Genomic DNA, 27,642 nt, shown 5'->3' on the forward strand with positions numbered 1-27,642 from the left:
CAGGCCTGCTTCTACTCTTTTCTCATTTGACAGATGGCCGGCTATTAGTGAGGCGAATGGCCAGGGCAGGTGAAACTGAATTAAGGTTCAAAGCTAGCACTCTGCGGGCATGCTATTTCTTTAACAGCAATTTTAAGCTGAAGATTTGTTCAAAGAAAAGAAAACGACATGCGGATAGAAAAAGCACTGATTTTCGATCACTTATTATCACCTCAAGCGGTCGCAAGGTTTCATGTGTGTTTACACAGCGCGATTCAAGCCACATTGAGACATCTTTTAATCATATCAGAAATAACTTGTGGGTTAATTCAGCTTACGAAAATTTTGCTTTAATTTTATCAGCGTTACGAGGTCAATATTAAGATAAACTTGTGTCTCGATTAGTAGCTAGCTAACAAGTGAGAATGTAAACACTGCCTGAACAAGCTTCTGAACATGTTCTGTTCCATGACAAAAAGTTCGTTGTTCGGCTGTTTATTTATTTTCGCGCGGGAATCCTGTTCTAGCTTATCTCAGGCAAGGTGAAAGATTTAAAAGAATAATGGCTAAATCAGATGGTTTTCTTTGACACAAACATCCGATTCTAGTTCAAAAGTACACAATGTCGGAGGAAATAAAGAGTTTCCTTGGTATTGTAATGATAGCGACTGCAAAATACATGTAATTATTATCGGTTCGCTAAATATTATATTTCTGTTTTTAAAGTTAGTTCTAAAAATTTGTTGGTACGCGAGGATAGTTTCCTTTAGTTGTTGATTTTCTTTCTTTTCATCAACTGTCTGTCTGACCATGTATTGATTTTGTACGGTTGTCTTGTCGCGCTTGTGCCCCGTTCCTACCTCTAAAAAGGTTCTACTGTGCCCGGACGTAATTCCTGTACGTACGAGTAAGAAGAAAAACTAGATCAAGGAGAGACAATGTCCTGATTGAAACCACCATTACCGGCAATATCTCTTTTTTTAAGAATTCTAATGAACTGATCCTGATTACCCCATTATACTCTTAGAAAACAGGACGTTTGCTCAGACATCCGGTGGTAAGGGTAGGGGAATTCTATTGGCGGTGGAAGAAGATAGAGCGGAAAGCAGGATTTCCAAGGTGCGGGAACAGGGAGAAGTAAAGGAACATTTTGCAACAGAAAAGCACTCCAAGGTGAGAGCCACTGAGGACGGGGTTGGAACTGGAATTTTAAGCACCAAGAAACGCGAAGGTCAGACCCTTCTGCTTAACACCCTGTGGCAGATGTAAGTTAGGTACTAGATACATCACTAACAACAAATTTCGGACGATTTTAATTTCGGACAAAATAAGTGTCCGAAAATAAAACCGTCCGAAATTTTAAGCGTCCGAAAATTTACAGTACAGTATAAAGCTTCTCCAAAGCTCTTAGTTTCCTTTATGCCAGGCTTTATGGAGCGCACTCCAGTTGAGACACTACTTGACATACGTAATGGCTTAATAGAATTTGTGTTAATTACTCGTCGGTGTATTCTTCAACTCTTGAGGCTTCCAACCATCTTTTAGGTGTTGTTTCAGTCTAATTCGTGTTCTGTGGGCGTAAATTTACTTAGGTTAAGTTTCAGCAAAGTGTCCGAAATTGCTGTCCGAAAGTTGTCCGAAATGAGATAAAAAGTGTCCGAAAATTAAACGTCCAAAATTGTTTGCACCTAATGTAGTTTCCCAAGCGAACGATCACTGAGCTTAGTCTAATTTTGCCGCTAGACACCAGGGTATATACCGTAAATCCTCGAATTAGCGCCTCCCTTCGAATAAGCGCCCCCATCTTCTCCTAGATTTGAAATAAGCGCCCCGGGCGCTAATTCGAGGATTTACGGTAGGTCATTTTTGGATTTTTGCAACAGCGAGTAGTAGTAGACAGAGGATTTTATTTAGCAGAATTGGAGAATCTGGTTAGTGATAAATTGAACCAGATACGGACTCGTCAAAAACGGCACAACTCGTAAACATATACAGCGATACTACACACCAAAACATCTAATAAGATATAGAGGAGCGGACACTAATAGCCATTTTATGAGTAGAGATTACTAGGAACAACATCCAAGCGATTGCTGAGCCCTTTAGTTCCCAAGACCCCTTCATGTTGTGTCCCGAGGAAATAGTGTATCACGTGGTCTCAGACGACTCGGCCCATTCCACACAAACTCTTCTCGTTTCTCCGTGATCAATCTAAATTCAGGCGCCGATTAGTGTATCGATCACTCATAAGCGCCCCAAAACGTACCGACGTGGAATACGTACGTTTATAGCATGCCATAGAAACTACAGCCAATCAGAATATAGGAAAGCGGTACAGTATTACACCCAAGCTTCCCATCATGCGCCGCGCGTATCACTGTCTTGGACATTGTATTCTCTAGAGGATGGTATATAAAATAGTTATTTAACGCTCTCTCGTGCTATACTACGGAATATCCCACTTGTCACTTACAAGATACAAGTGACTCGTGGGATATTTCATGGTATACCACTCTAAAGCGTTGTATAACTGGTATGTATTTATCACACTCGAGGACAAATACAAAATACATATTTTATTCAGAAACCCTGCTGCATAAATTAAATTTAAAACAGTCTTTTTCTGCTTACTTCGCTTTTAATTAATCCAAACGAATGGACAAAGCGTCTCAGTTATTTTACATAAAACTTAGCTTAGGTTTTTATATTAACTTAATTCTCACTTCACTACGTACAGCAAATAAATAAGGCGTTTTGTAATACTTTCGTAATAGTGCAATGGACTATTAACTGTTATGCACTCCAATTACCCCCACTAGCGATCTCACGACGCAGTCCCTTTATATTAACAATAAATTTGGTTGCTTAGGACAAAAGTCCTTTTAAAGTTTTTTCATGACAACATTAAGAAGCCAAATGGGGCGCTTCGCAGTCTGTATGTCTGTTCATTCCAGTTACGAATTAAATAATTTAATTTTCTCGGTGGTGACAACAGAACGATTTCGCGCCTGCATCGTGTTAAACACGGTAGATCTAACTCAATTTCAACGGTACAAATCAGTGCGCTTTCTAAAGTAGAGGAGCTTAATCACACATTTAAATAGAGAACCACGGTTTAAAGGAGCTACGTCACGGTATCCGCATGTTGAAAAGATTAACCTAAATTTTTCAAGTTCGTCGTTTGTAATCCGTGTTAATCTTTTCCATCCTTGACCATCCTTGTTCCTTCAAGGCTTATTTTTATCTCTTTGGTGTTTTTCTATCTTAGTCAACTACTATTTTCAGGTTTCTTTCAATTTAAAGATAATTTTGTACGCGGCCAAAATAACTCAAAATACCGTGACTGAGCTTCTTTAAGCCTTCTACATTACTACTAAAATACACCATCCAGTATTTAGCTCCTACTACAGGAGTTGCAGCTGAAAGGGACCTCAGTTTAAACAGGGTATTTACATTGATGAAACTTTTTCCTCAAGAATGTGTTCTCTTAAAGGGACACTGTCACGATGTATTTGCTTAAAACTGTTATAAATTCACGAAATGGTGCCTAAATTTATGTAATAGGAACTTAATCAGCTCTAACTAAATGATTAAAAGCAATTTCTTGAAGAAAGTCCACACTGCAGCAACATTTTTGCAAAATTTCAACGATTTTCGAGGCAAACCTGAACCTTTGAAAAACTGCATCCTGACGCTTTTTCAAAAATTCATATCGCAATCTGTTTCCATCCTCGCCATCGTTAGCCATCCTCACTTCCTAATAGGTTTTAATCATTTGTCGAGTACTGCTCTACAAAATAAAACCACTAGTGTTCAGCTTCCAATGATCGATATCTGTTTTTGAGATTTCCAAAATCATGCTGAAAATGGTGACAGTGTCCCTTTAAGTGTTCTAAGTTCTGTCTAGTCACGTTTAAAACTACAGGCGCATAAAATGGCAGCTTAGTAATAATAACTATGTCGGTACAATTTCCAGAGATATACAAGAGAAGAAGTGGTATATCGTTTAAAAAAGGAAAACAACTGATCAAGTCGCCCGTTCACTATCGCTTGCATTTTAACATTTCTAGCCATTGTTCTTTCCATGGTGACATATTGCCGTCTCTGTTAACGGTGGAGGAAGGGCTGATGGAGGAGACCTGGTGTGCAGCCTCGTCCACGGCCGCTGAAACGAGCTCGGTGTCGAGAATGTCATCTTTACTGTTCTAGGCATGCGCACGACTGGACCATGGTTCCTCAGCCAGTGCTGTTTGAATTCTGTGATGCAGCCACATAAGAAAACAGGCACAGCACTGCATAGCAGATTTGATTGCACTAAAACAAATCCATAGAGGTACGTTTAGTGGAAGAAATAATGGACCGCAAGTTGCTTCATGGATCACACGTGCCATGAAACACATGGACGCATGCATATATGTCTATATGTCTACTTTGTGAAATCAAATACCACTGACCCAAGCGAAAATGCAGGTAGAAAGGTAAGCGATTGGAACTAACGAGAAAGCACAGGTTGTCTTGCGTTGCATGCGTGGACCTGCGTTATCTGCGTCAGCGTGCGTTATATGCGTGAACCTGCGTTATCTGCGTCAGCGTGCGTTATCTGCGTCAGCGTGCGTTATCTGCGTCAGCGTGCGTTATATGCGTGAACCTGCGTTATCTGCGTCAGCGTGCGTTACATGCGTGAATCTGCGTTATTTGCGCGAGCATGCGTTACATGTGTGAACCTGCGTTACCAACTTTCATTACGGGTGTGTACTTCCGTTGCACATGCAAACTTGCGCTAGATGCTTAACACTGCGCTACATGCGTGACCATTGCATGGTTGTGTTTCAACGTGCGAGTCCGGTTTGCAGTAACAACATTGCAATCCCGATATGACGGACTCACAAGTATTAGTAACGGACAAAGACGAGCTTATTCTGAAATGACGTACCATTTGTGAACCAAATCTGTGCTGAATTGTTCCTTGTGTTGCTGGCACTGAAACGAAATAAGGAAACTTAATTTATCATTCTACAACCAAGTTCAACTTCACTGTTGTGACCAAAATACTCTCCGAGGCTAAATTACAGGCATGCAGTGATTTTTGCTACAATGGACTTTACACTCACCAAATTCCTCCAAGAGAAACACACCTCCTTGCGTGGAACAATTTCTGATGTGACACAAGTCAATATGCACCTACAAAAAAAATTGATGAAAAAATATTAAACCAACAAACGATAAATAAACAACTTACGTAGCAGTCAAAAATGTTTCTGTTCGTGTTAACAAGAAAGTTAGAAGCATGCCTCGCAGCTGAAGGAATTACCCAACTCACCCTACGTGTGGCAAACTTCAACCCAATTCCCTCGAGTGTAACTTGTAGAAGACCACTTTCATTAGTACTAAGATCCTGCGAAAAAGAATAAAACGACAGTTGACAGAACTGTAGTTGAAAATTCAATGCTTCAACGGTCAGCGGTCAGCAACTAGTTTAGCCAACTAGTTTGGCTCTTTAGTTATTTTGGGTGACCAGCAACTGTATGTATTTTTAATTTATTTATTGTTTAATTAGTAATTAAGTTAATTTTACAGTTCAAATAAAACCTTGTTGTTCAACCGTGCTCTTTTCTGCAGTTAGTAAGAGACGAAATCACAACAGAAGTTAAAACAATGAAAACGTTTATCACCCCTATCGGAAAATAAGAGAATATGACTGGTCCCCTCATCGTTGATTATTCCCCACGTCAGTGTTATCTCACGTTTTGCCCTTAAAAGGAACATTACTCTTAATTTTTTGCTTATTGTAAATAATAGGCCACAACAGGATAGAACATACTGGAAGCAAGAGATAACTAGCGATATATGAAAGTGAAACTAACCTTGACTGGAAATTCTCCCCCGAGCTGAACTCCTGTAAAAATTTACAGACGTAAGTACATAAAATGGTCTAGTTTGAGCGTTCCAGGGAACCGTCTCTTAAAATATTAATACCAACATCATAAGAGAGAACTGACACTATACAGTCGTCTTGGAACTACAGCAATGTTGGTCGCCAAAGCAAGCACAAAATTAAAATTATTCGGTATCGAATTGCCGAATGAGACGGCACAATTTTATCACACGCTATAAGCTCACGAAAACTCAATGACTCGAAATTGTTTGGTGTAAATTAAAGTTACTAGCTTCTCGCGTCTGTTGTATACGACACGGAAAATATTGTGGGATCTTGTTATAAACCCTATAACAACAATAGCGTCAGACAGTGTTCAATGAAGAAGGTTGTATGCGATCTTTGCATGAGCACGCTACAAAATTCGCATGTGGCAAAGTTGTATAGTCCTTCTATATCAACTACTGGCAACAACAAACAAAAGACTAAAGGTTATGGTACTTAGACACATGGTTCGGCATGTATTAACTTAAACATCAACCACAAGCCGTCACACAAGGCACAGGAAACAGCAAATATCAGGTTTAGCTGAAAGTTCAAAACATGAACACAACTTGAACAGATACAAAGACACTAGTTACACATGTATCGCGCACACAAGGGACACCTGTCAACAAACACAACAAAAACAACTTAGTGTACAAGAATACAAACAATCACAAGGGAACAAGTAAACTCTGGACAATTAGTTTCACTCTAACAAGTGATAATTCACATTATGACTTGTTTTAGTTAAGAAAGACCAATATTGATCAATAAATATAATAACAATATTAATGAACGTTAGTGTACTTAGAGCAGCTTTTAATTGTGTCAAAAACAACCCGGGTTTGTTTCTACATGTACATTAGATCCTTTACCAGATCTCACAAAACCTCTTTAACCAATACATGTTGTAGGACTGGACAATACTTGAAGCGAAGAGGGATTTAAGAATCATAGAATTGTTCAAACAAAGTGGTACTGAAAAATGCACAACAAAACCAACAACTTAAGCCGTATTGCAGAAAATGTTGTCATTGCAGGCAATATCACCTGCAGGAGCGTTTAATAATTGCACTTATCGACTAACCTGTTCCCTTGTCACTGAGTCTGTCTGCAGCTCTCTGTAAACTTTCCTTGATGCAGTAGTACAAAGCTTTACACTGTTGGAAAAAATCAAAACAATTATCTTTCACTTTCCACAGTTCACCTGTCAAGGACGCTCTCCCAAGCCTATCACGCGAACAACCACAGTCAGCTTGTCTATGAGATCGTCACGTCACGTCACGCGTTGTGTGACCACCGATAGAGCAAATGCGAAGAAACCTACCAAACCCTTGCATATTAGAAAATAACTGATTTGCTAAAAAGCTAAATGTGGCAAAGATATTCTAGTTACAAATGATTTACCTTCTTGGTGCAAAACTTATTCAGAATCGTCTCATCTTTCTGTCTGCACCACAGACAGAGTACTTTTGTCTTCGGAGCGTACGTAATGTTCACCAGTTTCTCGTACCACCATCTTTCCACTATAGCCCCCATTCCAGTTCGTAGAAGAATGCAGTCATCACACACCTGTACATAACACAATTAGCACCTCCTATCAAATGTGACTTTTAACACTTATTGTCAGAATCTAGGACCTCCCCCTGGTTTGCTCTAGAACTACGAACTACGAAGGTGAACAGCGAAAAACAAAGTAACGCAACACATTACGACAATAAGCCGCCTTTAACTGAGGTAGGTCACATGGTAATAAAATAATATTCAATCAGTGAAGATATCTCAGCTGAATAGCAAGCGAGATTATTTAATATTGCAGAACACGATCTCATTCCAATCTAAACTAAAATAAACTTGGCCTCTGTTCCCAAACAGTGCTTGTTTTGTAGGGTTCATTTAATATCAAGACTTGACCACCACAGCTATTAGCTGTGCCCTGATCTCTAGAGAGGTACTTCATCAGAAAGGAATTTTTCTGGCTGAATCTCAGACGCATCTTCAGGTGAAGATGAATCGAGCTTATGAAGAGGGACCTGGGGGACTCCCATATAAAAAGAACGAGGGTGCTCGTCGAAAATTTTGAAACAAAACCCTGGGCCCCGGGGGGGCGGGGGGGGGGGGGCGTAGAGGCGTCCATTTACTTGCCCACTAACCTCCATGAAAAACACATCTCCATTCATAGAATCTCCAGAATGGACAACGAAGGAATGTTTCAACATCTGGCGACTCCCAGCTGGCTTGAGATCAATATCATTACCATTCTAACACAGACAAAAAGCAAAACATTCAACATTACACATCTGTGTATGTATAATAAGAGATCCCGAGCGGTGGCAAGCACGTCAGCATGACGTCATGAGGTTAAGTCGTGTTGCTAAGCAACTGCATGAAAACCGCGAGCTCGATAAGGGTCTTGACGGTGATTTTCGACCAAAAAAGTATTTGAACCAAACTATGCTTTCTGAGTGAAGCTTAATTGCATTGAAAAACTATTGAAGAAGAACAAGAAGAGAAAACAGTCTTAACTAAGAGATAATATTCGCTTTTGCTCGTTGACATGCCAACAGCTTGTCGGAATAGAAAGAAATCTGAGAGAGGAAATTACAAAGCCCAGCTCATTGCCGTTGTTCCTCTGTACTGAACAATCCAACACGGGCTACTTGTAGTCATAAAGTTTACTTTACTCTATAACCCTGAATTAGTCTTCGTGTTCTGCAGAAGTATTGATACTCATTTGAGTTTCTTCTCAAGGAATAATTTTCTTTAAAGCAGTATTGTTAGCTGGGGATTTCAAGGCAAGACATTCTATGGTTTATACAATATAGACGAGTTCTGTTTGAGCCCAACCGATCATATGGCCGAAAAACGCGCATGTAAAACACGACGCTTCTTCGAATTAATTATCCTTTAAATAATGTACAAATTTTAAGATCCTTGTTACCTAGTTCGATCGAGCTGGTGAGAAATAAGCTCGACTCTATCTGAATACAGTTTTTGTACAAAACAAAATCTCATAAAGTTTGCTTTTCTGACATCGCTTGTACCATAGACATTGTTGAAACCTGGGAATATCTGAATTATAATTCAGATCTACCAGAAACGCAAAAAATTGACTGAAAGAAAATTTAACGAAAATCTCCACATCTAGTACTGCACAAGAAAAATTAAAACCACGTAGATGACGGCAAAATATATGGCTTCAAACTATTAAACAGCAGCAGAACAGCCCAACGAAAGTAGACACAACATTACTAACCTCACAGGTATGCAGTCGACGAGATCCACCAGCGTTCAAAATTAAACTCAAACACGACCACATGGTTAATCGGTTAAATCAACAGGCACTAATTCTCTTGATTGTTCTTGGCTGTTTTAAGTCCAATTTAAACTCTCTTTAGCCGCCACACAAAACTGCTTGTTCTTAATTTAACGTTTTCTCTGTTTCTGTATTGTTCAGGAGCAACGACGAACAATACTTATCAAACATACTTTCCAAAGAGAGAAGTTTCTATAGCGATGCCATTTCCTTTTATTAATGAGATAATTCTAAAAGGAAAGACCAGTTTTTGACAGGTATTACGAGCATGTGAACGCAATGAAAATTAAAACGTCAATAAACTTTCACTGTTGATGATTTTCGAATGCAAAGTTTTTCTCTAAAAGCTAATCTCTTCGTAGTGACAAATTAACATTTCATACTTTGATCAGCCATTTTTTAAAAGGTTCCTTTCAGACACAGCTGTCATTAATTGATTTTGCATGGCATCGACAATTTTTAAAAACAGAATTATGCTTTCTAAAACTTATCAGTAATGGACCTGAAAATATGCTCAACTGGCAGAAAAACATGAAAATGTCCTTAAACCAAGCAGCTTTTTCGCTTGCGTTTGCAAATTCAGTTGAAATCTAATTATATGGAGATGCACCATCGCTTTTTTGTATAAAATTAAAACTGAACATAATGGATACTGCTATAGCGATGTCACATAATACAAATGGTCACTTACATGTAAGTTAAAGCTCCATAAGGAGTTTTGTTCTTTAAAAAAATATGGGAAAAAAGACTTCGGTAAACTTTTGAAAATCAACCAGCTATTTCCTCCCGAAGAGGAAGATCTCTCCGCTGCCGGCTCTGTTTGAATAGAGAAATAACTAAACTGGCGCTGCACTAGGACCACAAACCTTGTCCCTCTCTTACTAAAATCAATTGTAAAAATAGCGACACCAGCATCGTTGCTCCCCTTTTATTTGTTTCCTTGTTTTCGTCGGGGGAAAGAGTGTCGGTAAATCTCCGTTGAAGCATTCGGCGAGTTTCCGATTGTTACTATCCAATAAAAAACTTGCACGAACACTCACGACTACTCCGATTATTGCCACGCTAGCGTGAGGAGATGAGGAGACGTAGTGTTGCTTAGGAACGTCGCTGAATGACAAAAACAGTAAGCTCGGCCGATATTTGCAGAAGGGTTCTGTCCGCAAGAAGAGCGTGTTCTTACTTTTGATTTCTTATTGATATTTTACAGTTAAGTGAGTTGTTGTTCATCACCTAACTCCAACCAGCGCAAAGGGTATGATATTCCTCCAAAAGCAAAATTAATCATGACAACTTACGTCCTACCCTCTCCTATTAGTCTGCGAACACTGACGAATTTTCGTCACGGTTTTATTTTCGAACATTTTTTGCGTCCAAAATTCAAGTCGTCCGAAACTTTTTGCAGGTAATTTACTGACCTATAAGAGATATTTCCTCTTACCAGATTGTTTAGGTTATCGAGCAGATCATTGACTTGCTGGCTTTGTAAGAGCCCGATGTGTGATTTTCCTAACAGCCTTCGTACTTTCTTCTTCACCGCATCTTTGTCGACATTCAAGGCAATCATAAACGCCACTAAATTATACAACATGGTCGCTAGAAGCCTGTCCTCGTCCTCTTCCAGACGTTTCTTCTCTGCGGGACCCAACGAGCTGTACCTGAGGAAAAAATGCAGGAGTAAATTAAAATCAGCCTTATTCAAATTCTGGGTTTCAGAAGGTCAGTCACGGTATTTTGAGTTATTTTAGCCACGGGAAAAAAAAAAAATTAAAATTGAAGGAAACCTGAAAATGGCAGTTTACTAAGGTTGCAAGACACCAAAGAGATAATATTAAATCATAAAGGAACAAGGATGGTTATGGATGAAGAAGATTAACACGGATTACAAACGACAAACTTGAAAAATTTAGGCTAAACTTTTCAAGATGCGCAAACCGTGACGTAGCTCACGTTAATTCATTAATTTATTTGTATTAATTTATGCCGATCTGGTTCAAACTGGTTTACCTGTCAATCATTTCTGCCGGTCCTTGATCCATTCCAACTGCGTCTCTTTCTGCAGCTACTGCGTCAAGGAAGATGTTTTCCCAGAAGTCCATGTTGTCCCACACAGGTGATCTCTCATTAAGCAGTCCTTCAAATAGGTACCGTCGTCCTGTAGTCTTCTTCCCTTCATCCCCTTCCACGGGAAAAATGTCTCCATTGTAATAACGATAGCCTGCAAAAAAAGAAATAAACAGTACAGTCAATAATCGTCACGATTTGAGGTAAATAGACTGTTTGTTTTCTTGGCACGATACTTCACACTCATAGTGACTCTGTCTGCTACGTATATAAACGGCTCGGGAGGAGGGTACTCTCAGAAAAATTGGGTGGGGTGTACGACCCGCTTTCCAAATCCCTTACCCTATTTAAGATGTAACCCTCAAATTCATATCCTGTTTCAGACTGCCTTTTATTTAGTTCAAACCAATGTTAGAAGCAATGTTCGTATGCTTTTATCAGGTAGGATAGCTTGCTCTAAAAGCATACCCAATTCAAAGGCTAGACTAGAATGCAAAGACCATACCCAATTTCAGACCAAAATGGCCACAATCGATACTAAATCGATTCTGACTAAAACGGCTAAAAAACCCTACCCTTTGGGGCCGCACGTACCTATATATCCCATATAAGGGAGTACCCCCTCGGGATAAATGGTTACATGTAAATTGTAGGGTGGAGAAAAACCTGAAATGCACCAAATTTGTGGTTTCCGTGTGGTTTAACCTCGTTGTTGTCATACTCAAGTCCAGATACATGTGTACCGTTGCAATCAAAATAAGCTCCAAAACATACAACGATTAAATCACCTCAATCTTCAAGCGTTACCTTTGTTTAGGTTGCTTTTTCTCAGCAAGGGACTGGGAGGAATGGAAGATGACGTTTGACTCAGGCGGTCAAACGAGTTACGGCGTGTCAAAGTGTTATTCAGCTTCATGTGAGCCAGGGCTGGACTTTTACACCTGTCTTGCCTCAGTTTCTCTTCTCTACTAGCTCTTGCTAGGTCCTACACAAACATGACATTACACGCAATTAGAAATTTAGCAATACGTTGCTACAACCCAACATGAAATGACAGCACATTTTGCGTTGTTCAGGGTGGTTTTAACTCTTAGGTCTGTGGACAAAACCCAAGTGTGTGACCATTCAAATGAAAGCTATTGAGCAGTACTTTAATGCGGTATTGTTTACTATGCTGTACAAGGTGGTTCTAACTTTTAAGTCTGTGGATGAAACCCTAGTGTGTGACCATTCAAATGAAAGCTATTGAGCAATACTTTAATGTGGTATTGTTCATTATGCTGCGCAATGTGGTTCTAACTTTTACATCTGTGGATAAAACCCTAGTGTGTGACCATTCCAATGAAAGTTATTGAGCAATACTTTCACCAGTTACACGTACATGGTCCTGTTTGTTATGGTGAACTAGGAGTACTAAACCCTGGCGTGTTCCCATTCAAATGAAGCAGCTGTACAGTGCGTTGTTATGCCAGTGTGCTTTTTTGCCAAACGAATCTGCAAGTTTGTTCAGTTCAAACGTAAAGCCATGACAGAGTTTACCTGAATCTTTGTTGGATCAATGGAACTACTTCTGGCGATCTTATCTTTCAGTTCCCTTCCTCTTCTACTCAACAGTGCAGCCACATCACTATTAGAGCGTATGAGTTCAGGGGGTGCCCTCGGATCCTGCTTGCCTTGAGGCACAGACGACATTATTGTTTCAATTTCACTATTTGTTGTATTCATTTCCACGTCTCTGTCACTCCGGCCATTCAATAGAGCATGCCTCTTGCCTGTCAACAGGAGAAAGTCAAAATTTACCATAGTTTACAGGAGCTACGTCACGATTTGCACATCTTGAAAAGTTTAGCCCAAATTTTTTATGTTCGTTGTTTGTAATCCGTGTCAATCTTCTCCATCACTAACCATCCTTGTTCCTTTCTGGTTTGTTATCATCTCTTTGGTGTTTTTCCTTCTTAGTCAACAAATATTGTCATATTTTCTTTTAAAGGTAATTCTGTTCGCGGCCAAAATAGCTCGAAATACCGTGGCTGAGCTCCTTTAAATCTGCAGAGGCAGCATCAGATATGTAAACTGAGATCAAGAAAAAAACTATGATGTAAAAAAACAACACCTCGAAAATTGAACCTTTTTTAGACTGAAAAAAATCCATAAATATAAAACCCTAAGGATTAAGATAAATTAATGGTAAGAAACAATTTTAAAATCTGCTTCTTGGAAGGCAGGAATATTGTTCCATCACAACCCAGCTACTGTGAGTCAGTAATTTGCAACAAGGTGTACCAATATGTAAGTTAGTTACACATTGTAAAATTATTATAATGCGGGGAAAAAATTCAATATTAAACAATAATGAATATTGAATATTCACTAACCTGTCTCGGCAACCCAGGACTGGACCGCAGACATATCTCGTGAGTGATCTGACAAGTTTGATATGCTGTCGCTGTTGGAAATAACTGACAAGCTGTCGTCGTCATCACGTAGTTTGGCTATCTGTTCCCGGATGTCTCGTCCGTGGTAGTGTGTGTGGGCAATTTCCAGGAACTGGAAGGCAGATGCAATGCCTCCAATACCATGGTTTTCCACACTCACTTCAAAACCAGACACTGCTGCCTTCAACACTTCCAACATTCCCCTGTAGACACTGCGAGAAACTCGCTAAAAACCAAACAGATTAAATTAGACAAAACAAAAATAATTTAAGCTTGTGAATTTTGTGTTCCATGATAAACATGTTATGCTTCAAGTTACCTGCATAATAATTATTATTATGAAGGTAACTTGAAAGCATAACAAGGTTTATGGCGTCATAGCAAAAAAAAGTTTAAATTTCTTACTAGGTTGTGCAACAATTGTAATTATTGACAAAGTGGTTACAGAAACAAAGACTGGGTTTGATTCCAAGGAAATTGAGCACTACTACCACTGAAGCATTTCTAGCATATACACTGAAATTAAATTAAAAGAGAAAATGCATGTGGAAAAATATTATGAAGTGTCACAAGTCTATAGTCTTCTGGTAGCATGAGGAATGTTGCATTTATGTTTACTAATATTTTCTCCATTCTTAGTTGCCAACCTAGATAATTATCTATCACACATTTCACATAAGATCTGCCCCACACTGTCCAGCCAGTACTTAACACCACAGTTTACAATAGAGCTAGGCTGTGTAGAAACTGAATCTTATAAATAGGAAGAAATACTCCATGTAGTTATTTCAAGATGGTCAGCAATCTGTTATTAACTATTCACTCATTTAAATTGTTCTTTTTGAAAATTAGCACAAGAGAAATAAACCCGTTAAATCATAACTCCGAAATTTAAAATCCTATTAGTCTTGTCACACAGTGTCATACATTTCTTACAATAATACACTGTAGTTCTGAAAATACATTTGAGAATTTGGTGTTTGATCAGGACAATGTCCCCATTACTTGATGATTCTCTTTATTCTCATCTCCTGTTTGCTTGACAATGTATTAATAATGTAAGGAGAAATACGATGCTGATCACTTAAGAATTAAGGGGCAAGAAAACACAAAATGGGCTTTTAGCATTTAAAGGAACATTTTAAGGTCTTTAATAAATTTTAATCAACCAATGTTGCATTGGTTAATTTATTACTATTCTTCATTTATTGTTAACATAATGCAATGACATTTTTAATTTGACATTTTATAGGTTTTACAGTAGTAATTATGTAGTACAGCATGAACCCAAAGAAACATTACAAGCTCTTGTAAATTGAAGTTCTCTCATGGTGACCGAGCAAGAAGATTGGTCACCTACCTTGGCTTCAGGGCTGGCTGGAGGCTGGGTTGAGTCAGCCCCAGTGCCCCAAGTGGAAGAAGAAGGAGAAGGTGCAGACCATCCAAGAGAGAGTGAGGACAAGGTACTCCACCAGAGTTTAGGCTGCGGCATGTATGGAAGAGCCAGCTTAGTAACAACATAGTGCATAAAGACAGCATGCAGACTCACAAAACACTGTACACAACACAAACTTTGTTATCTAGGGGTGTACAATGGCACAACTCAAGACTTTTGTTTTAAACCAAAAAACTGACAAGACTTAGCATTCATTGACTCAGTGCAACAAATCTTGACAAGGTTCTAAAATTCCATCACAAAAATAAATTGTAGGTGTTTAAAACTGCTATGTTGTGGTTCTTTCTCAGGGTTTTAAATAAGATGGCTCGCCTAAAACGTCAACAAAAAAATCCAACACCAGGTTCTATACATGTACGTTGTGAGGTTTGAATTACTAGTAAGTCTTGGATGGGGTAATAAGAAATTTCAAGAAGAAATACTTTGCTCCCTCAACAATTCTGATCTCAGACCACTATACACCCCTACAACTTTTAGGCTTGTTTTCACTTATGACATGTTGAACAGTCTCACATTTTCTGGTTTAATGTTTATTGAATATGTATATTTTTGGACTTTAAGTTATTGATTTCATTGAATAACTTTAATTTTTTTTTTTATTCACCCATCATTATAGTATTTGACAAAAATAAATCAAAGCTGTCAACACTACACAAGAACCACACAAATGGCCACACAGAAAACAGCACTGACTAAAACCAAACCACAAAGCAAGTAAAAGAAAAAAGTACAATAAAGAACAAAGCAAACCAGCAGCAAAGATCAAATAGAGAGAATTAGTAAAGCTCAGACAGGATTTATAATACTACATGTGCTACCCAAATGACGGAGATGTTCTTGATTAATTTTGTTAATTTACTTTTATAGGCAAACCATAAACTTCCTTAAATATATATGAAAGCTCCCCTTCTTGCAAAGATACCCCTTACGCCATTATCTTAGGTACAAAACCCAGCTGATAAAAATGGACCCTAATACTATAACTGAATAGTAATTTCTTCCAATGATGATCTTCCTACTGCACGGTTGTTAAGTTTACAGACATTTTGAGCTTGTTTTCTATGACATATATTGTTACATCTGACATTTTATTACTTTCAATTAGTGTTAAGTGTTCAAAAGCCTTTAGGAAAAAGGAAGTTAACAGCATTCCAGTCATTACTAATTTATTTTAAATAGAGCAATACAGCAGAATTATTTATTAAAATTAGTTTAAGAGTTTATTAAATTAGAGCATATTAAATTAACAAATTACTAACAACTGTATTATGAGTATCTTGTTTTGTGGTTACATTCGTCTTAGCAGTGAACCCTGTATTAGGCCCCTGAGTATACTGCGTCAGGATGGACGAAGGAATTATGCTACTGATGAGCTGCACAGTGAGAAAACATTATAGAAACAAACATACAATGTACAAATTAACATCATTGTCCATTTTAATTATAGTGCCCTAGCTACATGTATACAATTAATTTTAAACTAACTGTATGTCTACTAAGACAGACCAATGTTGCACTAATGGGACACTCATTCATAGTTGATATCCTGGTCACAAAACACCTCCAGGGCAATCATTAAGCCCTGTAACCCATAACACCTGTTACAGCCCTGTATGCTTGATTGGTTCTTGATGCTATGGGTTAAACTGCCTGTCGTTGATAGAATTTACCCACAAAGTAACAAGTTTGTTATGGGTGTGAAGATCAAGGCTACAGGTGAATCAAAACTTAATGACAGCCCTAACCTTGACATATAATTTTGGTGCCCCAACAGAAAAAACACCTACTCAAACAACCCTTGGACATTAATTTTAACCCTACAGGAAGGGGAATCCACCCATTGGAGAACAATGAGTGATGGTCAGGCCAAATAGAAACACTCCACTTACAACCGTACTTCAAGGCAATACCCCTCATCATTAACATGGTGAAATGTTCTTCAAGAGGAGAACCATTGTTGCAGGGCTCTTTGTAGCCTCATATATCACAGATTGCAAGGTCTTCTGCTCAGCCTCTTTCCTGTTCTTGCATGAACGATTGATTTTCCTACGATCAGTAAATAACTGGCCTCCCTTTATGCAATGGGAAATGGGTGATTATGAACATTTTATTTTTAATATCATCAGCAGTCCGACAATTCATGTTAAGTTACTATAAATTATAAGGCTCATCATATGCTTGAATATGGTGTGGAATGAGAAGTTGACTTCAGGTAACCTTAGTATAAGAGTGTGTATATAACGTTTTGTTTTTGTTTGTTTGTTTGTTTGTTTTTTTAGCATACAGAGGGCCAATGTGATATTATTGCACCACGTTGCCGGGAAGATCTTCATTTTCACTGTCCAGAGATCATCTTTTGAGAGTCTTTAATCAATCAATTTTTTCACTGACAGTTTTGATATCAAAGTCCACAATGGAATTTGTTTGGTGTAGTGCTCTCTACTCTACCTAACTTGTAGGTAGGGTAAAGATTTAAACTCCAGTCTGAAATGGATAAATTAAAGTCTGGTTGGAATGAAGCAGTGCCAGTACTGTATCTGTTACATTCACTTTATAACTGTGAATGATTCTGATTTTAAGCCAATAATCAATCATCCTGTTCACAAAGTAATGACGGTTCTATCATACCATGTCATCCACAGCATCTGTGCTCCTGTCAGCTGAGGGAGCACTGTAAAGACGATTGGCAACCATAGCTCTCAACGCCTCATCCGTCATCAGCTTGCGGAGTTTCTTTGATACAAGCCAGCCCACACCATCACCTTTAAGTACACTGCGGACAATCTCCTTCAGAAACTGTTGATTTTCACTGCAAGATAATTGCCAGAGTATATTAATTTTTTATGCATACTCTTTATTTCATCCTTAAAGGAATACAAAATGAAGACTTAAGAGGGTGGTGACTTTTGCAGAATGCACATTTTTTGGCAATTCATTCTTCTTCAAGACTATTCACAGCTCCCTCTATTAAAGCAATTACTATTTAGTTGGTATAGACACGCATGTTTTAGCATTAGCCCCACTGCACCACCCTCCTTCCAATGCACCCCAACCCCTCCCCAAAGTGCATATGGTTGTCAAAACACATCGATCTTTAATATCTTTGATTAAAGATATTAAGACAGACTATGAGTAAATGTTTCTACCTGTGCAGAGCTTTTTCTGTTGAGGTTTGTTTTGGCAAAAAAGGTCTTCCTGGGACTCTTTCACCAGGCACAGGTGGTTTCTGCCTCATTCCTGAGATGAGAATAAATAAGTTTATTAGCTCCTCTTTTTTACTTTGAATAAATAAAATCTATACAGTCATAAATGACCTTTAACACAACATATCAATCAGTTTCTGTATACATAAACTACAGTCAGGCAAGGTAAAGTCAGCAGTTGGCATACTACGATTATTAGTTGAGCAAGGCATGACAGAGCTTTGGTAACAAAGTTTTGGACTTAAAATATGGTGTTGCCATGGGGAAATTTCCTCATTTCCAAAGTTAGCAATATCCTTGCCTGCAATTTCGCATGCTTTCCTACCAATGACGTCAAAGGCCGACAAGTTGCCACTGGAAATGGAGCCAGTTGCCCATGACAACAACAAAAGTTGAACATGAAAACCTGGTCACCGAACTTTTGTTGTGCACTAATCAACTAAGAATCATAGTACAAGGACCATGGAGCAGGAGCTTACATGTATCCCAGTTTTATGTAGTATGAAGCAACTAGGACTATTCCTTCTCCCCCCTGGATGGGATGCTAGTCCATCACGGGGTACTCTCCTGGTTCTACACCCAGTTACTTCCTCCTGGGTGGGGAGGGTACTGACATTTCAAGTTGTAAGTTCACCACTACAACAGGTGCAATTAAAATGTTAGCATCGATTACCTGGAAAAGGGAAGAAAGGTTTTTCTTCTTGTGGAGAGAGCTTGTTTGGTGGGAGACTTGAAGGAATTTTCTTTGCAAAGCCATTGAGAGGGGACTTTTCTGCATTTTCCTGCTGCAATGGTTTTGTTACGTTGAATGTGGATTTTTTGAAACTGTTCCACAAACCTGAAAATGTTACCATAAAACAAAAATAAGGAATTACAGGTATTAAGTTTATATATCCATGTTAAATGTATAATTTGTGGTTACACCCATACAAAGTATTTTAATGAGATTGAAAATTTAATTGCAGTCCTGCCAGACCTGATAAACACATAAAAACAATAATGTTATAGTTATCAAAATAATATTAGCGTTGCCTCCAGCTAAACTCTAACATGTACCCAGCCACTAAACTTACACAATTTATTCTCCACACTATACCTATAGATTGTTATTTCAACAGAATAAATTACATTTTATGCATCACAACAGTAAAAAGCTTGGAATGGAGAGAGTGAGTTACACACACTTAAAAATAATTTATTCTAGTTTGCAACAAACCAACTTGCTTTTATGAAAGCATTGACCATTACTGCCTTTTAAAACTACAGTTGAACCCCTTTTAAGCAGCCACCCCTGGGGAAATGGGAGGTGGCAGCTTAACAGGGGTTGGCCGCTTAATAGAGGTTGGTGTACCTTGAATATTTTTCACCACCAGGGTTAATTTCTTAGTGAACATGGAGTCACTTCAAGACAATCGTGATAAACTTGCATTTGAATGATTTTATCAGTCATCACCTTCTATTTCAGACTCTTATCTGCCATCACCTTTTCCTAAACAAAGTTCTTAAATTTTGGGTTGCTGTTAAATAGGGGTAAAGACAATAGAAATAGAAAACCCTCATCGGGATGACCAAAAGGTGGCCACAACTGCTTAATACAGGTGGCTGGTTAATATAGGTTTTATTTACATTATTTTACTGACAATAATTTCGGGACTTAAATAACTGGCCGCTTAACAGGGGTGGCCACTAAATACAGTGTTCGGACTACAGGTATCAAACTAATTTGAGAACTTTGGGAACAAGTGGCTTTTAAAGAGAAATAGCCTAGATGGTAATCTTAAACCATTTAGATTCAATATATAAAAGAGGAAATTAATGATGAGAATGACATTTGAACATTGACATTTAGAGTGACAATTTTTGAGAGGTGGAAGCTGATGAAGATGTGGTCTCACCTAACACAGCTTCAGTACTGTTAGTGAACATACTAGTCTGTTTATCTGTTGGAGACATGGTATGTGTGGAAGAGCTGGAATGCGAGGAGGTACCAGAGACAAAAGTGTTCTCACTTTCTGCATCTGAAGTCATTTTTTTCCTGGTCTGATTGGGTGTGGGAGGGTTGGACACAGAATATATAAAATCTTCGCTGTCGTCATCTTGCACCGAGCATGAGTCACTGCTCAGTGAACAAGCTGCTGAGTCAGTGGTGGCATCAGAATGATCTGTCCTGAAACAATACACAAAGAAACAAATTCTTAGCAGCAAGCCCATTCTCAGGATATTAGGGTGTACAGTTGATCAGTTGCGATATCACAAAAGCAAGGATTTTCCAATATGCAGTATTAGCCAAGAGTGGCTAAGCCACTACTGTCTTGCAGTGAGTAATGACAGATCAGTGAAAGAAAGTTATGAAAGCAATGGACCTCTTTATCCCTGTTACGCTTTTCTAACTTTTTCATTCAAACAAAAAATAAACTGTACCACTTGATTTATTGTGCCGAATTTGGTAAATATGTGAAGTTTGATTAGAATCCGTTGCAAACTCACAAAAATATGGCATTCCAAAGTTGCCAAATTTTACAAAGAAATGTATGCCAGGGGCAATGCTTGCCCTCTGGCATACATTTCATTGTAAGTTGGATGGATTCTTATAAAACTTTGTAGATTTACTAAATTTGACAAGATAAATTGAACTAGGGAGGTTTTTTTTTTGTTAATTTGAAAAGTACAAAAAATTGTTGATGTTGCGTGAATTCCGTAAAAAGGTCCATACCTTCTGTCAGGTAATTAAAATAACAAAAATTTTGTCAAACACTGGCTGTTATTAATCACCCTGTATAAGAGAAAATTTACTGTATATGTATGTAGTAACAAATTTGTTGCTGTTGCTGTTGTTGTCGTTGTTGTTGTTGTTGTGGCTATTACCTTGTACTACCGGTTGACACTTTCTTCTTCTTATCGAGAAGCATGTTTCCCATCATTACAGGAGCGCCTGGCAAAGTAAAGGATGCTTGCAAATCTGGCAATGGAGATGATGCCCTCACAGGAGCAAACGGGGGTGTGTGGAGACCACTTGGTGAGGACCCATTAATATCTCCACTGATCATCCTTTGCACAAGGTCACTGACGGAGCTGTGACAGCTGCTACTGTCATCATCTTCATCATTGTTGGGAGTGACTTCTTCCTCATCAAAAATCAAACTGGGTTCATAGTCGACATCGATCCAAGGTTCCATGTAGATCTTCGAATTTGAGTCAAAAACCTGATAGACAACAGGCTCTAGGTCATTAGCAAACCACTTGGCTTTGTCTCCAATAACTTGAGGATCATAGATACCTACAAAAAAATAATACAACATTGATACATAATTGTCAAGAAAACAAGCCAATAAGAATCAAAATGCAAACTATGCAGAGAATTCTTTACCTTTGAGAACCTTCAAAAAGACTGTGTTTGATGGATATACCAGCCACTCTCCATAATATTCTAGTGACTGAAAAAAAAAGTTATTACTAAATTATCAAGTATGGAAATCATTTGTTTTTCAAAATGAAATGAAATATCACAATGACTGTAAACATGTGCACACACTATCTATATCAGTGAATCAACTATTGCTACATGCAATTTACTGTATTACTGACAATAATGTTTGATTGATCATAGACAGACCATAGCACACTTCATTTTTTTTTTATCAGATTAAGAGTGGTTCAAAATAATTATATTAATGGACACTTTAGAGAGTACAATATTAAATGAAGGATTTCGTCCAAAAGGGGCATATACTGTATCTCTTTTTGGGCCAATTTTCAGTTTTTGCAGGATCAAGCTAATTTTTGGCAGACTGACTTGTTTTGACATGAATAACGTTCCATAATTGTTTTTGTTGATTTGCGCTTTGTTTTCGAGAAATAACGTAATGCAAAAAACTCAGTTTTCCAAGGGCATCTTTTGGAGATTGTTGAATGAAAAACAAAAGAAACCTTTTGTTTCGCTAAACGATGAAGTTACCGAAGTGTGGCATTTCTTCTAGTTGTTTGAACTGATACAAATTTTATTATAATTAGGCTAATCTCTTACTGTTGCTTCGTTAGCGCAAGTGAATAAGGCGCTGAATGGGCCAGATTCAAGTTTGTTTTGTTGTGGCACCGGTGCGTCAGTCAATTTTTTTTTCTAGTCTATTTCTCTACTTCTTTCAAAAACCAAGCCATCCATTTCAATAAAACTGTCCTGTCGAAGCTGCCAAAAGTAACTGTTAAGTTCGTGTTGTGTGGAAATCCAACTTTGAAGGATTTACTCCAAAAGATGCTAGAAAACTGAGTTTTTTGCAAATGTTATTTCTCAAAAACAAAGTGGAAATCAACAAAAACAATTATGGAACAATGCTTTTCATATCAAAACAAGTCAGTCTGCCAAAAATTAGCTCAATCCTGCAAAAAATAAAAATCAGCTCAAAGAGTGATATACGCCCTCTTTGATTTACATAATCCTTATCAAAATAGGTCACAATCAAAATAATAATTTAGTACAGTAACCAAACTCTATAGCATTAAAATATTACTCTTTTACCTACCTGGCTCTCTGAAAGTCTGACAACAAAATCAGATAGCTCTGGTCTTGACTTCAAGAATGGCCCTCTCTGGAGTGCCACAACAGGGCGAGAGTATAGCCTCAGAGTTCTTGTGTGTTCTTTGATACCTCCAAGAATGTTTGGTGATGAAAAAAAATTCACCATTGCAACCCTCACAGCTATGTCGACTGCATCCACATCATTCCCATACACTGGTGCTGTGGTACCATTCACACCAGGAGGAGTCAAGGGACTGAGATCATCCAGGATAGCAGAGTGATTTAGATTTATCACAGTCTGTGGTGGCATACTGAGTGCTTGAAGAGCCTGTCATGGAAAGACTTCTGTGAGTGTCGTGCACATGTAAAAAGGTTAAGTCTGCATACAATCCACATGGCCCAACAGTAGCATGAAGTGACTAGGAATATTTCTTTTCCCCCCTGGATGGGATACTAGTGCACTGCAGGGTTGCACCCCAGCATTAACTTTGCCAGTACCCATTTATATACCAGGGTGCAGAGAAGCACTGTGAGAGTCTTGCGAGTGTCTTGCCCAAGAACACATCACAATGTCCCTGGTCAGGGCTCGAACCCAGACCACTTGATTGATCCAGAGGTGAGCACTCTTACCTTGAGGCCAACATGCCTCCACCATGTACATGTACATGTAGGGCTCAGTTAAACAAAACTGTGCTGGACTATGTTTGTTTACCAAACAGATAGTGGAAGCACACATGACATGATGTTGTCTCCTAGTGGTCTGTGAGAAATGTAAATTACAAACTTACCAGCTTCAAATTCTTGATCAGCACTGCACCTTCTGGTTGAGGCAATGGAGGCAGCTCATCTGCTGTCAAAGGAACTGTGATCTGTAAAAACAACAAAAGCATTGACAACAAGGTCAAACTTTAATATGTTGTGAATGTTAAAAGTCCATCAAGTTACATCAACACTTTCTTGAATTTCACTTTGAAGGCACGATCACCTTAAAATTGTCTGTTGTATGCAAATGTACTTGTATATCTGTACCTTGTTAGAATCCAAATCGACCACCCACACATCTCCAGGCATCTGAAATCCTTCAGACTTGTAACGAAAGAAGCTTGCAGGCACGCCTATCACAAATGGAGTGGGAGCCAATAACAGCTGCTCAGCATTGTTCATGCATGTTGGTAGTAAAGGGATGACTGGAAACATGTACTCAAGTGGGTACAGAAGAGACGTGATGGCCATTACACTCATGGTCAGGGCATTGTAATCTCTGGACTGAATTACAACCTGTAGAAATATCAAAAGTAAAACCTGTCAGGTGTCCAAACATCAAGTCATCTTAAATGGCCCAGGCTGCAGCCATGGCTTGTTTTGGTTTTCATGCCATTAAGTGACAAGCAGTACTGTTCCTCCCAGAAAGGGTGATATACTTGTCCACTACAGGCTACTCCTTCCCTTGCGCCCCCTCCCAAGCATTCTGTCAGATTGTCATGGGTAGAACACCACTCCATGACCCAGCATTTTGCCTCCCAATTTTTAAACTCTCTCTACCGAATCTTTGAAATTTTCACCTGCAGCATTTGGCCTCAATAATGTACATTTATTATACGGCTAGCTCCGTGAGCGGGCAAGATGAACCAAATCCTACACTGCGATTGGCTAACTGAAGGGGCAAGATAGAGCCATCCTGCCTGTTCAGGACCACCTGCTGTGTCCCACAGGAAACATTTCCCCAAATGCCACATAATCAATCCTTTACTGACCAAGCTTATTCTGTCAAGATGGCTGGATATTGGTCTCATTTTTTCTTCTTTTTTTTCGACTCCATCTCAGTCCATATCCAGCCATATTAACTGCTCTGTCAATAACCCATACGTACATAATTTAATGGATTTTCTTCACGCTCTTTCTCTCTGTCATTTGTACATAACACTGTCTCTTTTCCTTGCCTCACAACATAGAGTAATTTAAAATCACAATAGCATTACAAGCTCTCTGCCAATTTAAAATTACTAGCCAAATTTGCTTGCTCAATTATAGCCCTCTACTCAGTACTACGACACAACACGTGATAATTTGTTTATAGTAGAAGTTATGCTGTACAAAACAAATAGTATTATTCTCAGTTTGTTGGCATTGAAGGTGAGTTAGCTCTCACAGCTGTCAAACTGTTGGCGTCAGTTTTTATGTTGGTTCAGCAAATGAAATACTTCATGGCATCAGGCTGCAATGACATGGCAACTTTCACAGTGTTAAGTTTAGTTACTTTAAGATTAAAATAATGATAATTTATTAGGAAGGCTCTCTCTGGCTTTGTCAAATGGTGACAAGTTACAATTGTAAAAACAGCAAGCACTGTACTTGTTATAGCCTACATTTTAGCATTGTCGTTTTATAATTTTCACTGAGAATATATTATTAGATGACTAGAAAAATTTCATTGTAGACACCATTTGCTGAGAGAATGTACGATCCCAGACAGAATAGAACTCTTGTTGTACCCTTGTACATATAAAACATTCGATCTCTGAGCAGTTCAAGAGAACCTTAATGCAAAATAATGGACAAACAATTTATTACAGAATTCGCTGACTGTGCATAAATACGACATGTTTTATATCCCCAAACCATTTTGATTCTGAAAAAATTATGTTCATTTTTTTCATATCATTTTCTATTTTCTTTGTTCAGTAAAGTCATACTCGCCAATGTTTACTCATAAAGCAAACAAAAACCGAGCACTGGTCATTTAATTCGGCAAGATCAACAAATTCCTAGTGTAAACAAATACGGCTTCTAAACCGCGTATTGTCAACAAATCAAACTCAAGTTTCAAGACAGTACAGGTGAATGAAAGATTTATTCAAAAGTATTCCGAATATTTTCTCGTTTATTATGTTTCATATTTTAAGTTGTACGAGTTAAAATTCAAATGAGAATATACAAATTTAACAGCGTAGAGATCAAAATCTGCCACAATTTTTCTGCCAAATTAACGATTTAGTAAATTAGTCTTACTGAGATGACACAAGCTTGCAAAAATGTTTACTACTTTAAAATTGTGTTTCCTTCTCTCCCGAGTTCCCCTTGGGACTTTATATAAAAGTGCTGCTAATTAGCTGAAATTTATCTCCTGCAAATTTACACTTCACTTCAATAAAACCACAGCCCGAAAGTGAGGATTGTACGCTTCTAAACTTTTCAATTTCCACCTGCTCGGCAAGATCGACCACTATTTGTTTTGGATTGAGGATGGAAGCAACACTCACCTTGTGCTCTAGCAAAATGCACGTTAAAACCTTCAGGCATGTTTCTACGCCAAGAAGCTCCAAAGGTATATGAATTGGAAAATCTACCAGCGAAAATCGGTTCAATTCCGGTATAGCAAAAGTCAAAGGAGGATAGGAGTCGGGCGAATGAAGATGAAGTTCGACTCTTGTTCTGCCTGGCATGGGAGCCTGAGCGAGAAGCAGGCGTTGAATCCAGGTTTCTACCTCCTCCATGTCGCGGGCCAAATGGCTTGTTTTCTGATCCTCTGTGCAAGTAAACACAGACCAGCTATGTAGTCCTGGTACAACGTTGTCGTTCTTATCCAGACCTTTGCCACCGATTCCCGTTCTGGAGTCGATCATTTTACGAAGGAAAAACAGGCACTCCCTGAAGGTCGGAAAGAAAGGATGATGCGAGATGATACACAAGGATGTCAAGCTCATACAAAAATCCCGTTTGTTGTGAAAACTTCGAGATCTCTTCCGGATGGTCAGCGTATTTTCCTTGCCATCACCTCGGTCTTTGTACACAAAATTCGAACAGGGACGAAACACATTGACACAAATCCCATAACGAACCTTGCCAGAGTCTTTTTCAGTTAACGTGAACGCAAACGAATTCGCTTCTCGAAGAGAGAACTTCTTTGACACTGTGCTGCATCCTTCAGGCTGGCAAAAGAAAACCACATCTCCTGGTAGAACGAAATCTTTGTGGTCTTTCTGCGGAAAGCGGCGCAAAAGTTCCGGCGTCTCAGTGGAATCGAGAGTTGGCTTGCGTACACCAACGACAACAAGATAATCTATGAGTCTCGTCTGCATCGCTCGAGATCCAGAGCCCATTGTTGCTAGTTTAATTTGTCTCCCACTTAAATCGCGAACAAGACTTTCCGATGCTCAATATCTTCATAATGGCGATTTCCACAGCCATTGTACCCTCAGTTTAGTCGGACATTTGCGACGCTTACATCGCGTTTTTGAAAGCGACCAGGCGTGATAGTATTTCTCGTTTTCCTCACGCGTGATAACGCGATACCCCGCATGTTGTGACGTCACGATCCTGCATTGAATAAATAATTTATTCATCTTCCAGCTCTTTCTTCACCGATCGATTGCTCGACACTAACATACGACGTGACAAAAAGTCGCACGAACTTACTTGTTGTCTTAATAAAAATTTTGACGTTAGCAATGACAAGAAATTCTAAAGGAAAGTGCTTTTCGACTCGTAGTTCAAATATTTCCGCTAATTCACGGCAGCGGTATTCACAGAAACTAGGCGCCACGAATGTTTACCGTAGACAAACACAAGCCATAGTGCTTCTAATGGCGATTTTAAAGAAAGGAAAAAAAAGTCACGTTATTATTTAGACTGTGGACAGACCCTCTAGTCGAGGATGGGGCGAAGAGAAAAAGGCCGATAAATTCCCCCCTCGGGGGAATTCCAGTTCCTTCTCGGTCCTTCCAGCCGCTGTCGACAGACCCTTCAAGCCTGTTCGCTG

General features: G+C 38.7%; 1 protein-coding gene across 4 annotated transcripts; it reads right to left on the minus strand.

The window, feature by feature from the left end:
• Nucleotides 1-2,540: 2,540 nt before the first annotated feature.
• On the minus strand, nucleotides 2,541-27,133 carry LOC110058436 (MAP kinase-activating death domain protein-like). Of its 4 annotated transcripts, XM_089288761.1 has the most exons (25): nucleotides 26,144-27,133; nucleotides 23,913-24,161; nucleotides 23,672-23,752; nucleotides 22,888-23,211; nucleotides 21,738-21,804; nucleotides 21,236-21,647; nucleotides 20,266-20,537; nucleotides 19,044-19,208; nucleotides 18,314-18,404; nucleotides 17,796-17,976; nucleotides 16,427-16,540; nucleotides 15,072-15,194; nucleotides 13,652-13,937; nucleotides 12,816-13,048; nucleotides 12,084-12,261; nucleotides 11,220-11,430; nucleotides 10,654-10,870; nucleotides 8,053-8,160; nucleotides 7,307-7,471; nucleotides 6,987-7,059; nucleotides 5,844-5,875; nucleotides 5,300-5,374; nucleotides 5,091-5,160; nucleotides 4,913-4,959; nucleotides 2,541-4,293 (listed from the first exon to the last, which is right to left on the minus strand). In XM_089288761.1, the coding sequence occupies exons 1-25, from the start codon at nucleotides 26,981-26,983 to the stop codon at nucleotides 4,216-4,218; spliced, it is 4,692 nt and encodes a 1,563-aa protein (XP_089144887.1). In that variant the 5' UTR covers nucleotides 26,984-27,133; the 3' UTR covers nucleotides 2,541-4,215. The 4 variants fall into 4 exon arrangements, with proteins under 4 accessions (XP_089144887.1, XP_020620746.2, XP_020620745.2 ...); XM_020765087.2 differs by lacking the exon at nucleotides 16,427-16,540 and having other exon boundaries at nucleotides 20,380-20,537; nucleotides 26,144-27,132; XM_020765086.2 differs by lacking the exon at nucleotides 16,427-16,540 and having other exon boundaries at nucleotides 26,144-27,132.
• Between the last annotated feature and the right edge of the window lie 509 nt (nucleotides 27,134-27,642).

This window comes from Orbicella faveolata, unplaced genomic scaffold (assembly GCF_042242905.1).
Source record: "Orbicella faveolata isolate gen_17 unplaced genomic scaffold, um_ofav_v1 contig_2, whole genome shotgun sequence".
Lineage (NCBI taxonomy): Eukaryota > Metazoa > Cnidaria > Anthozoa > Scleractinia > Merulinidae > Orbicella > Orbicella faveolata.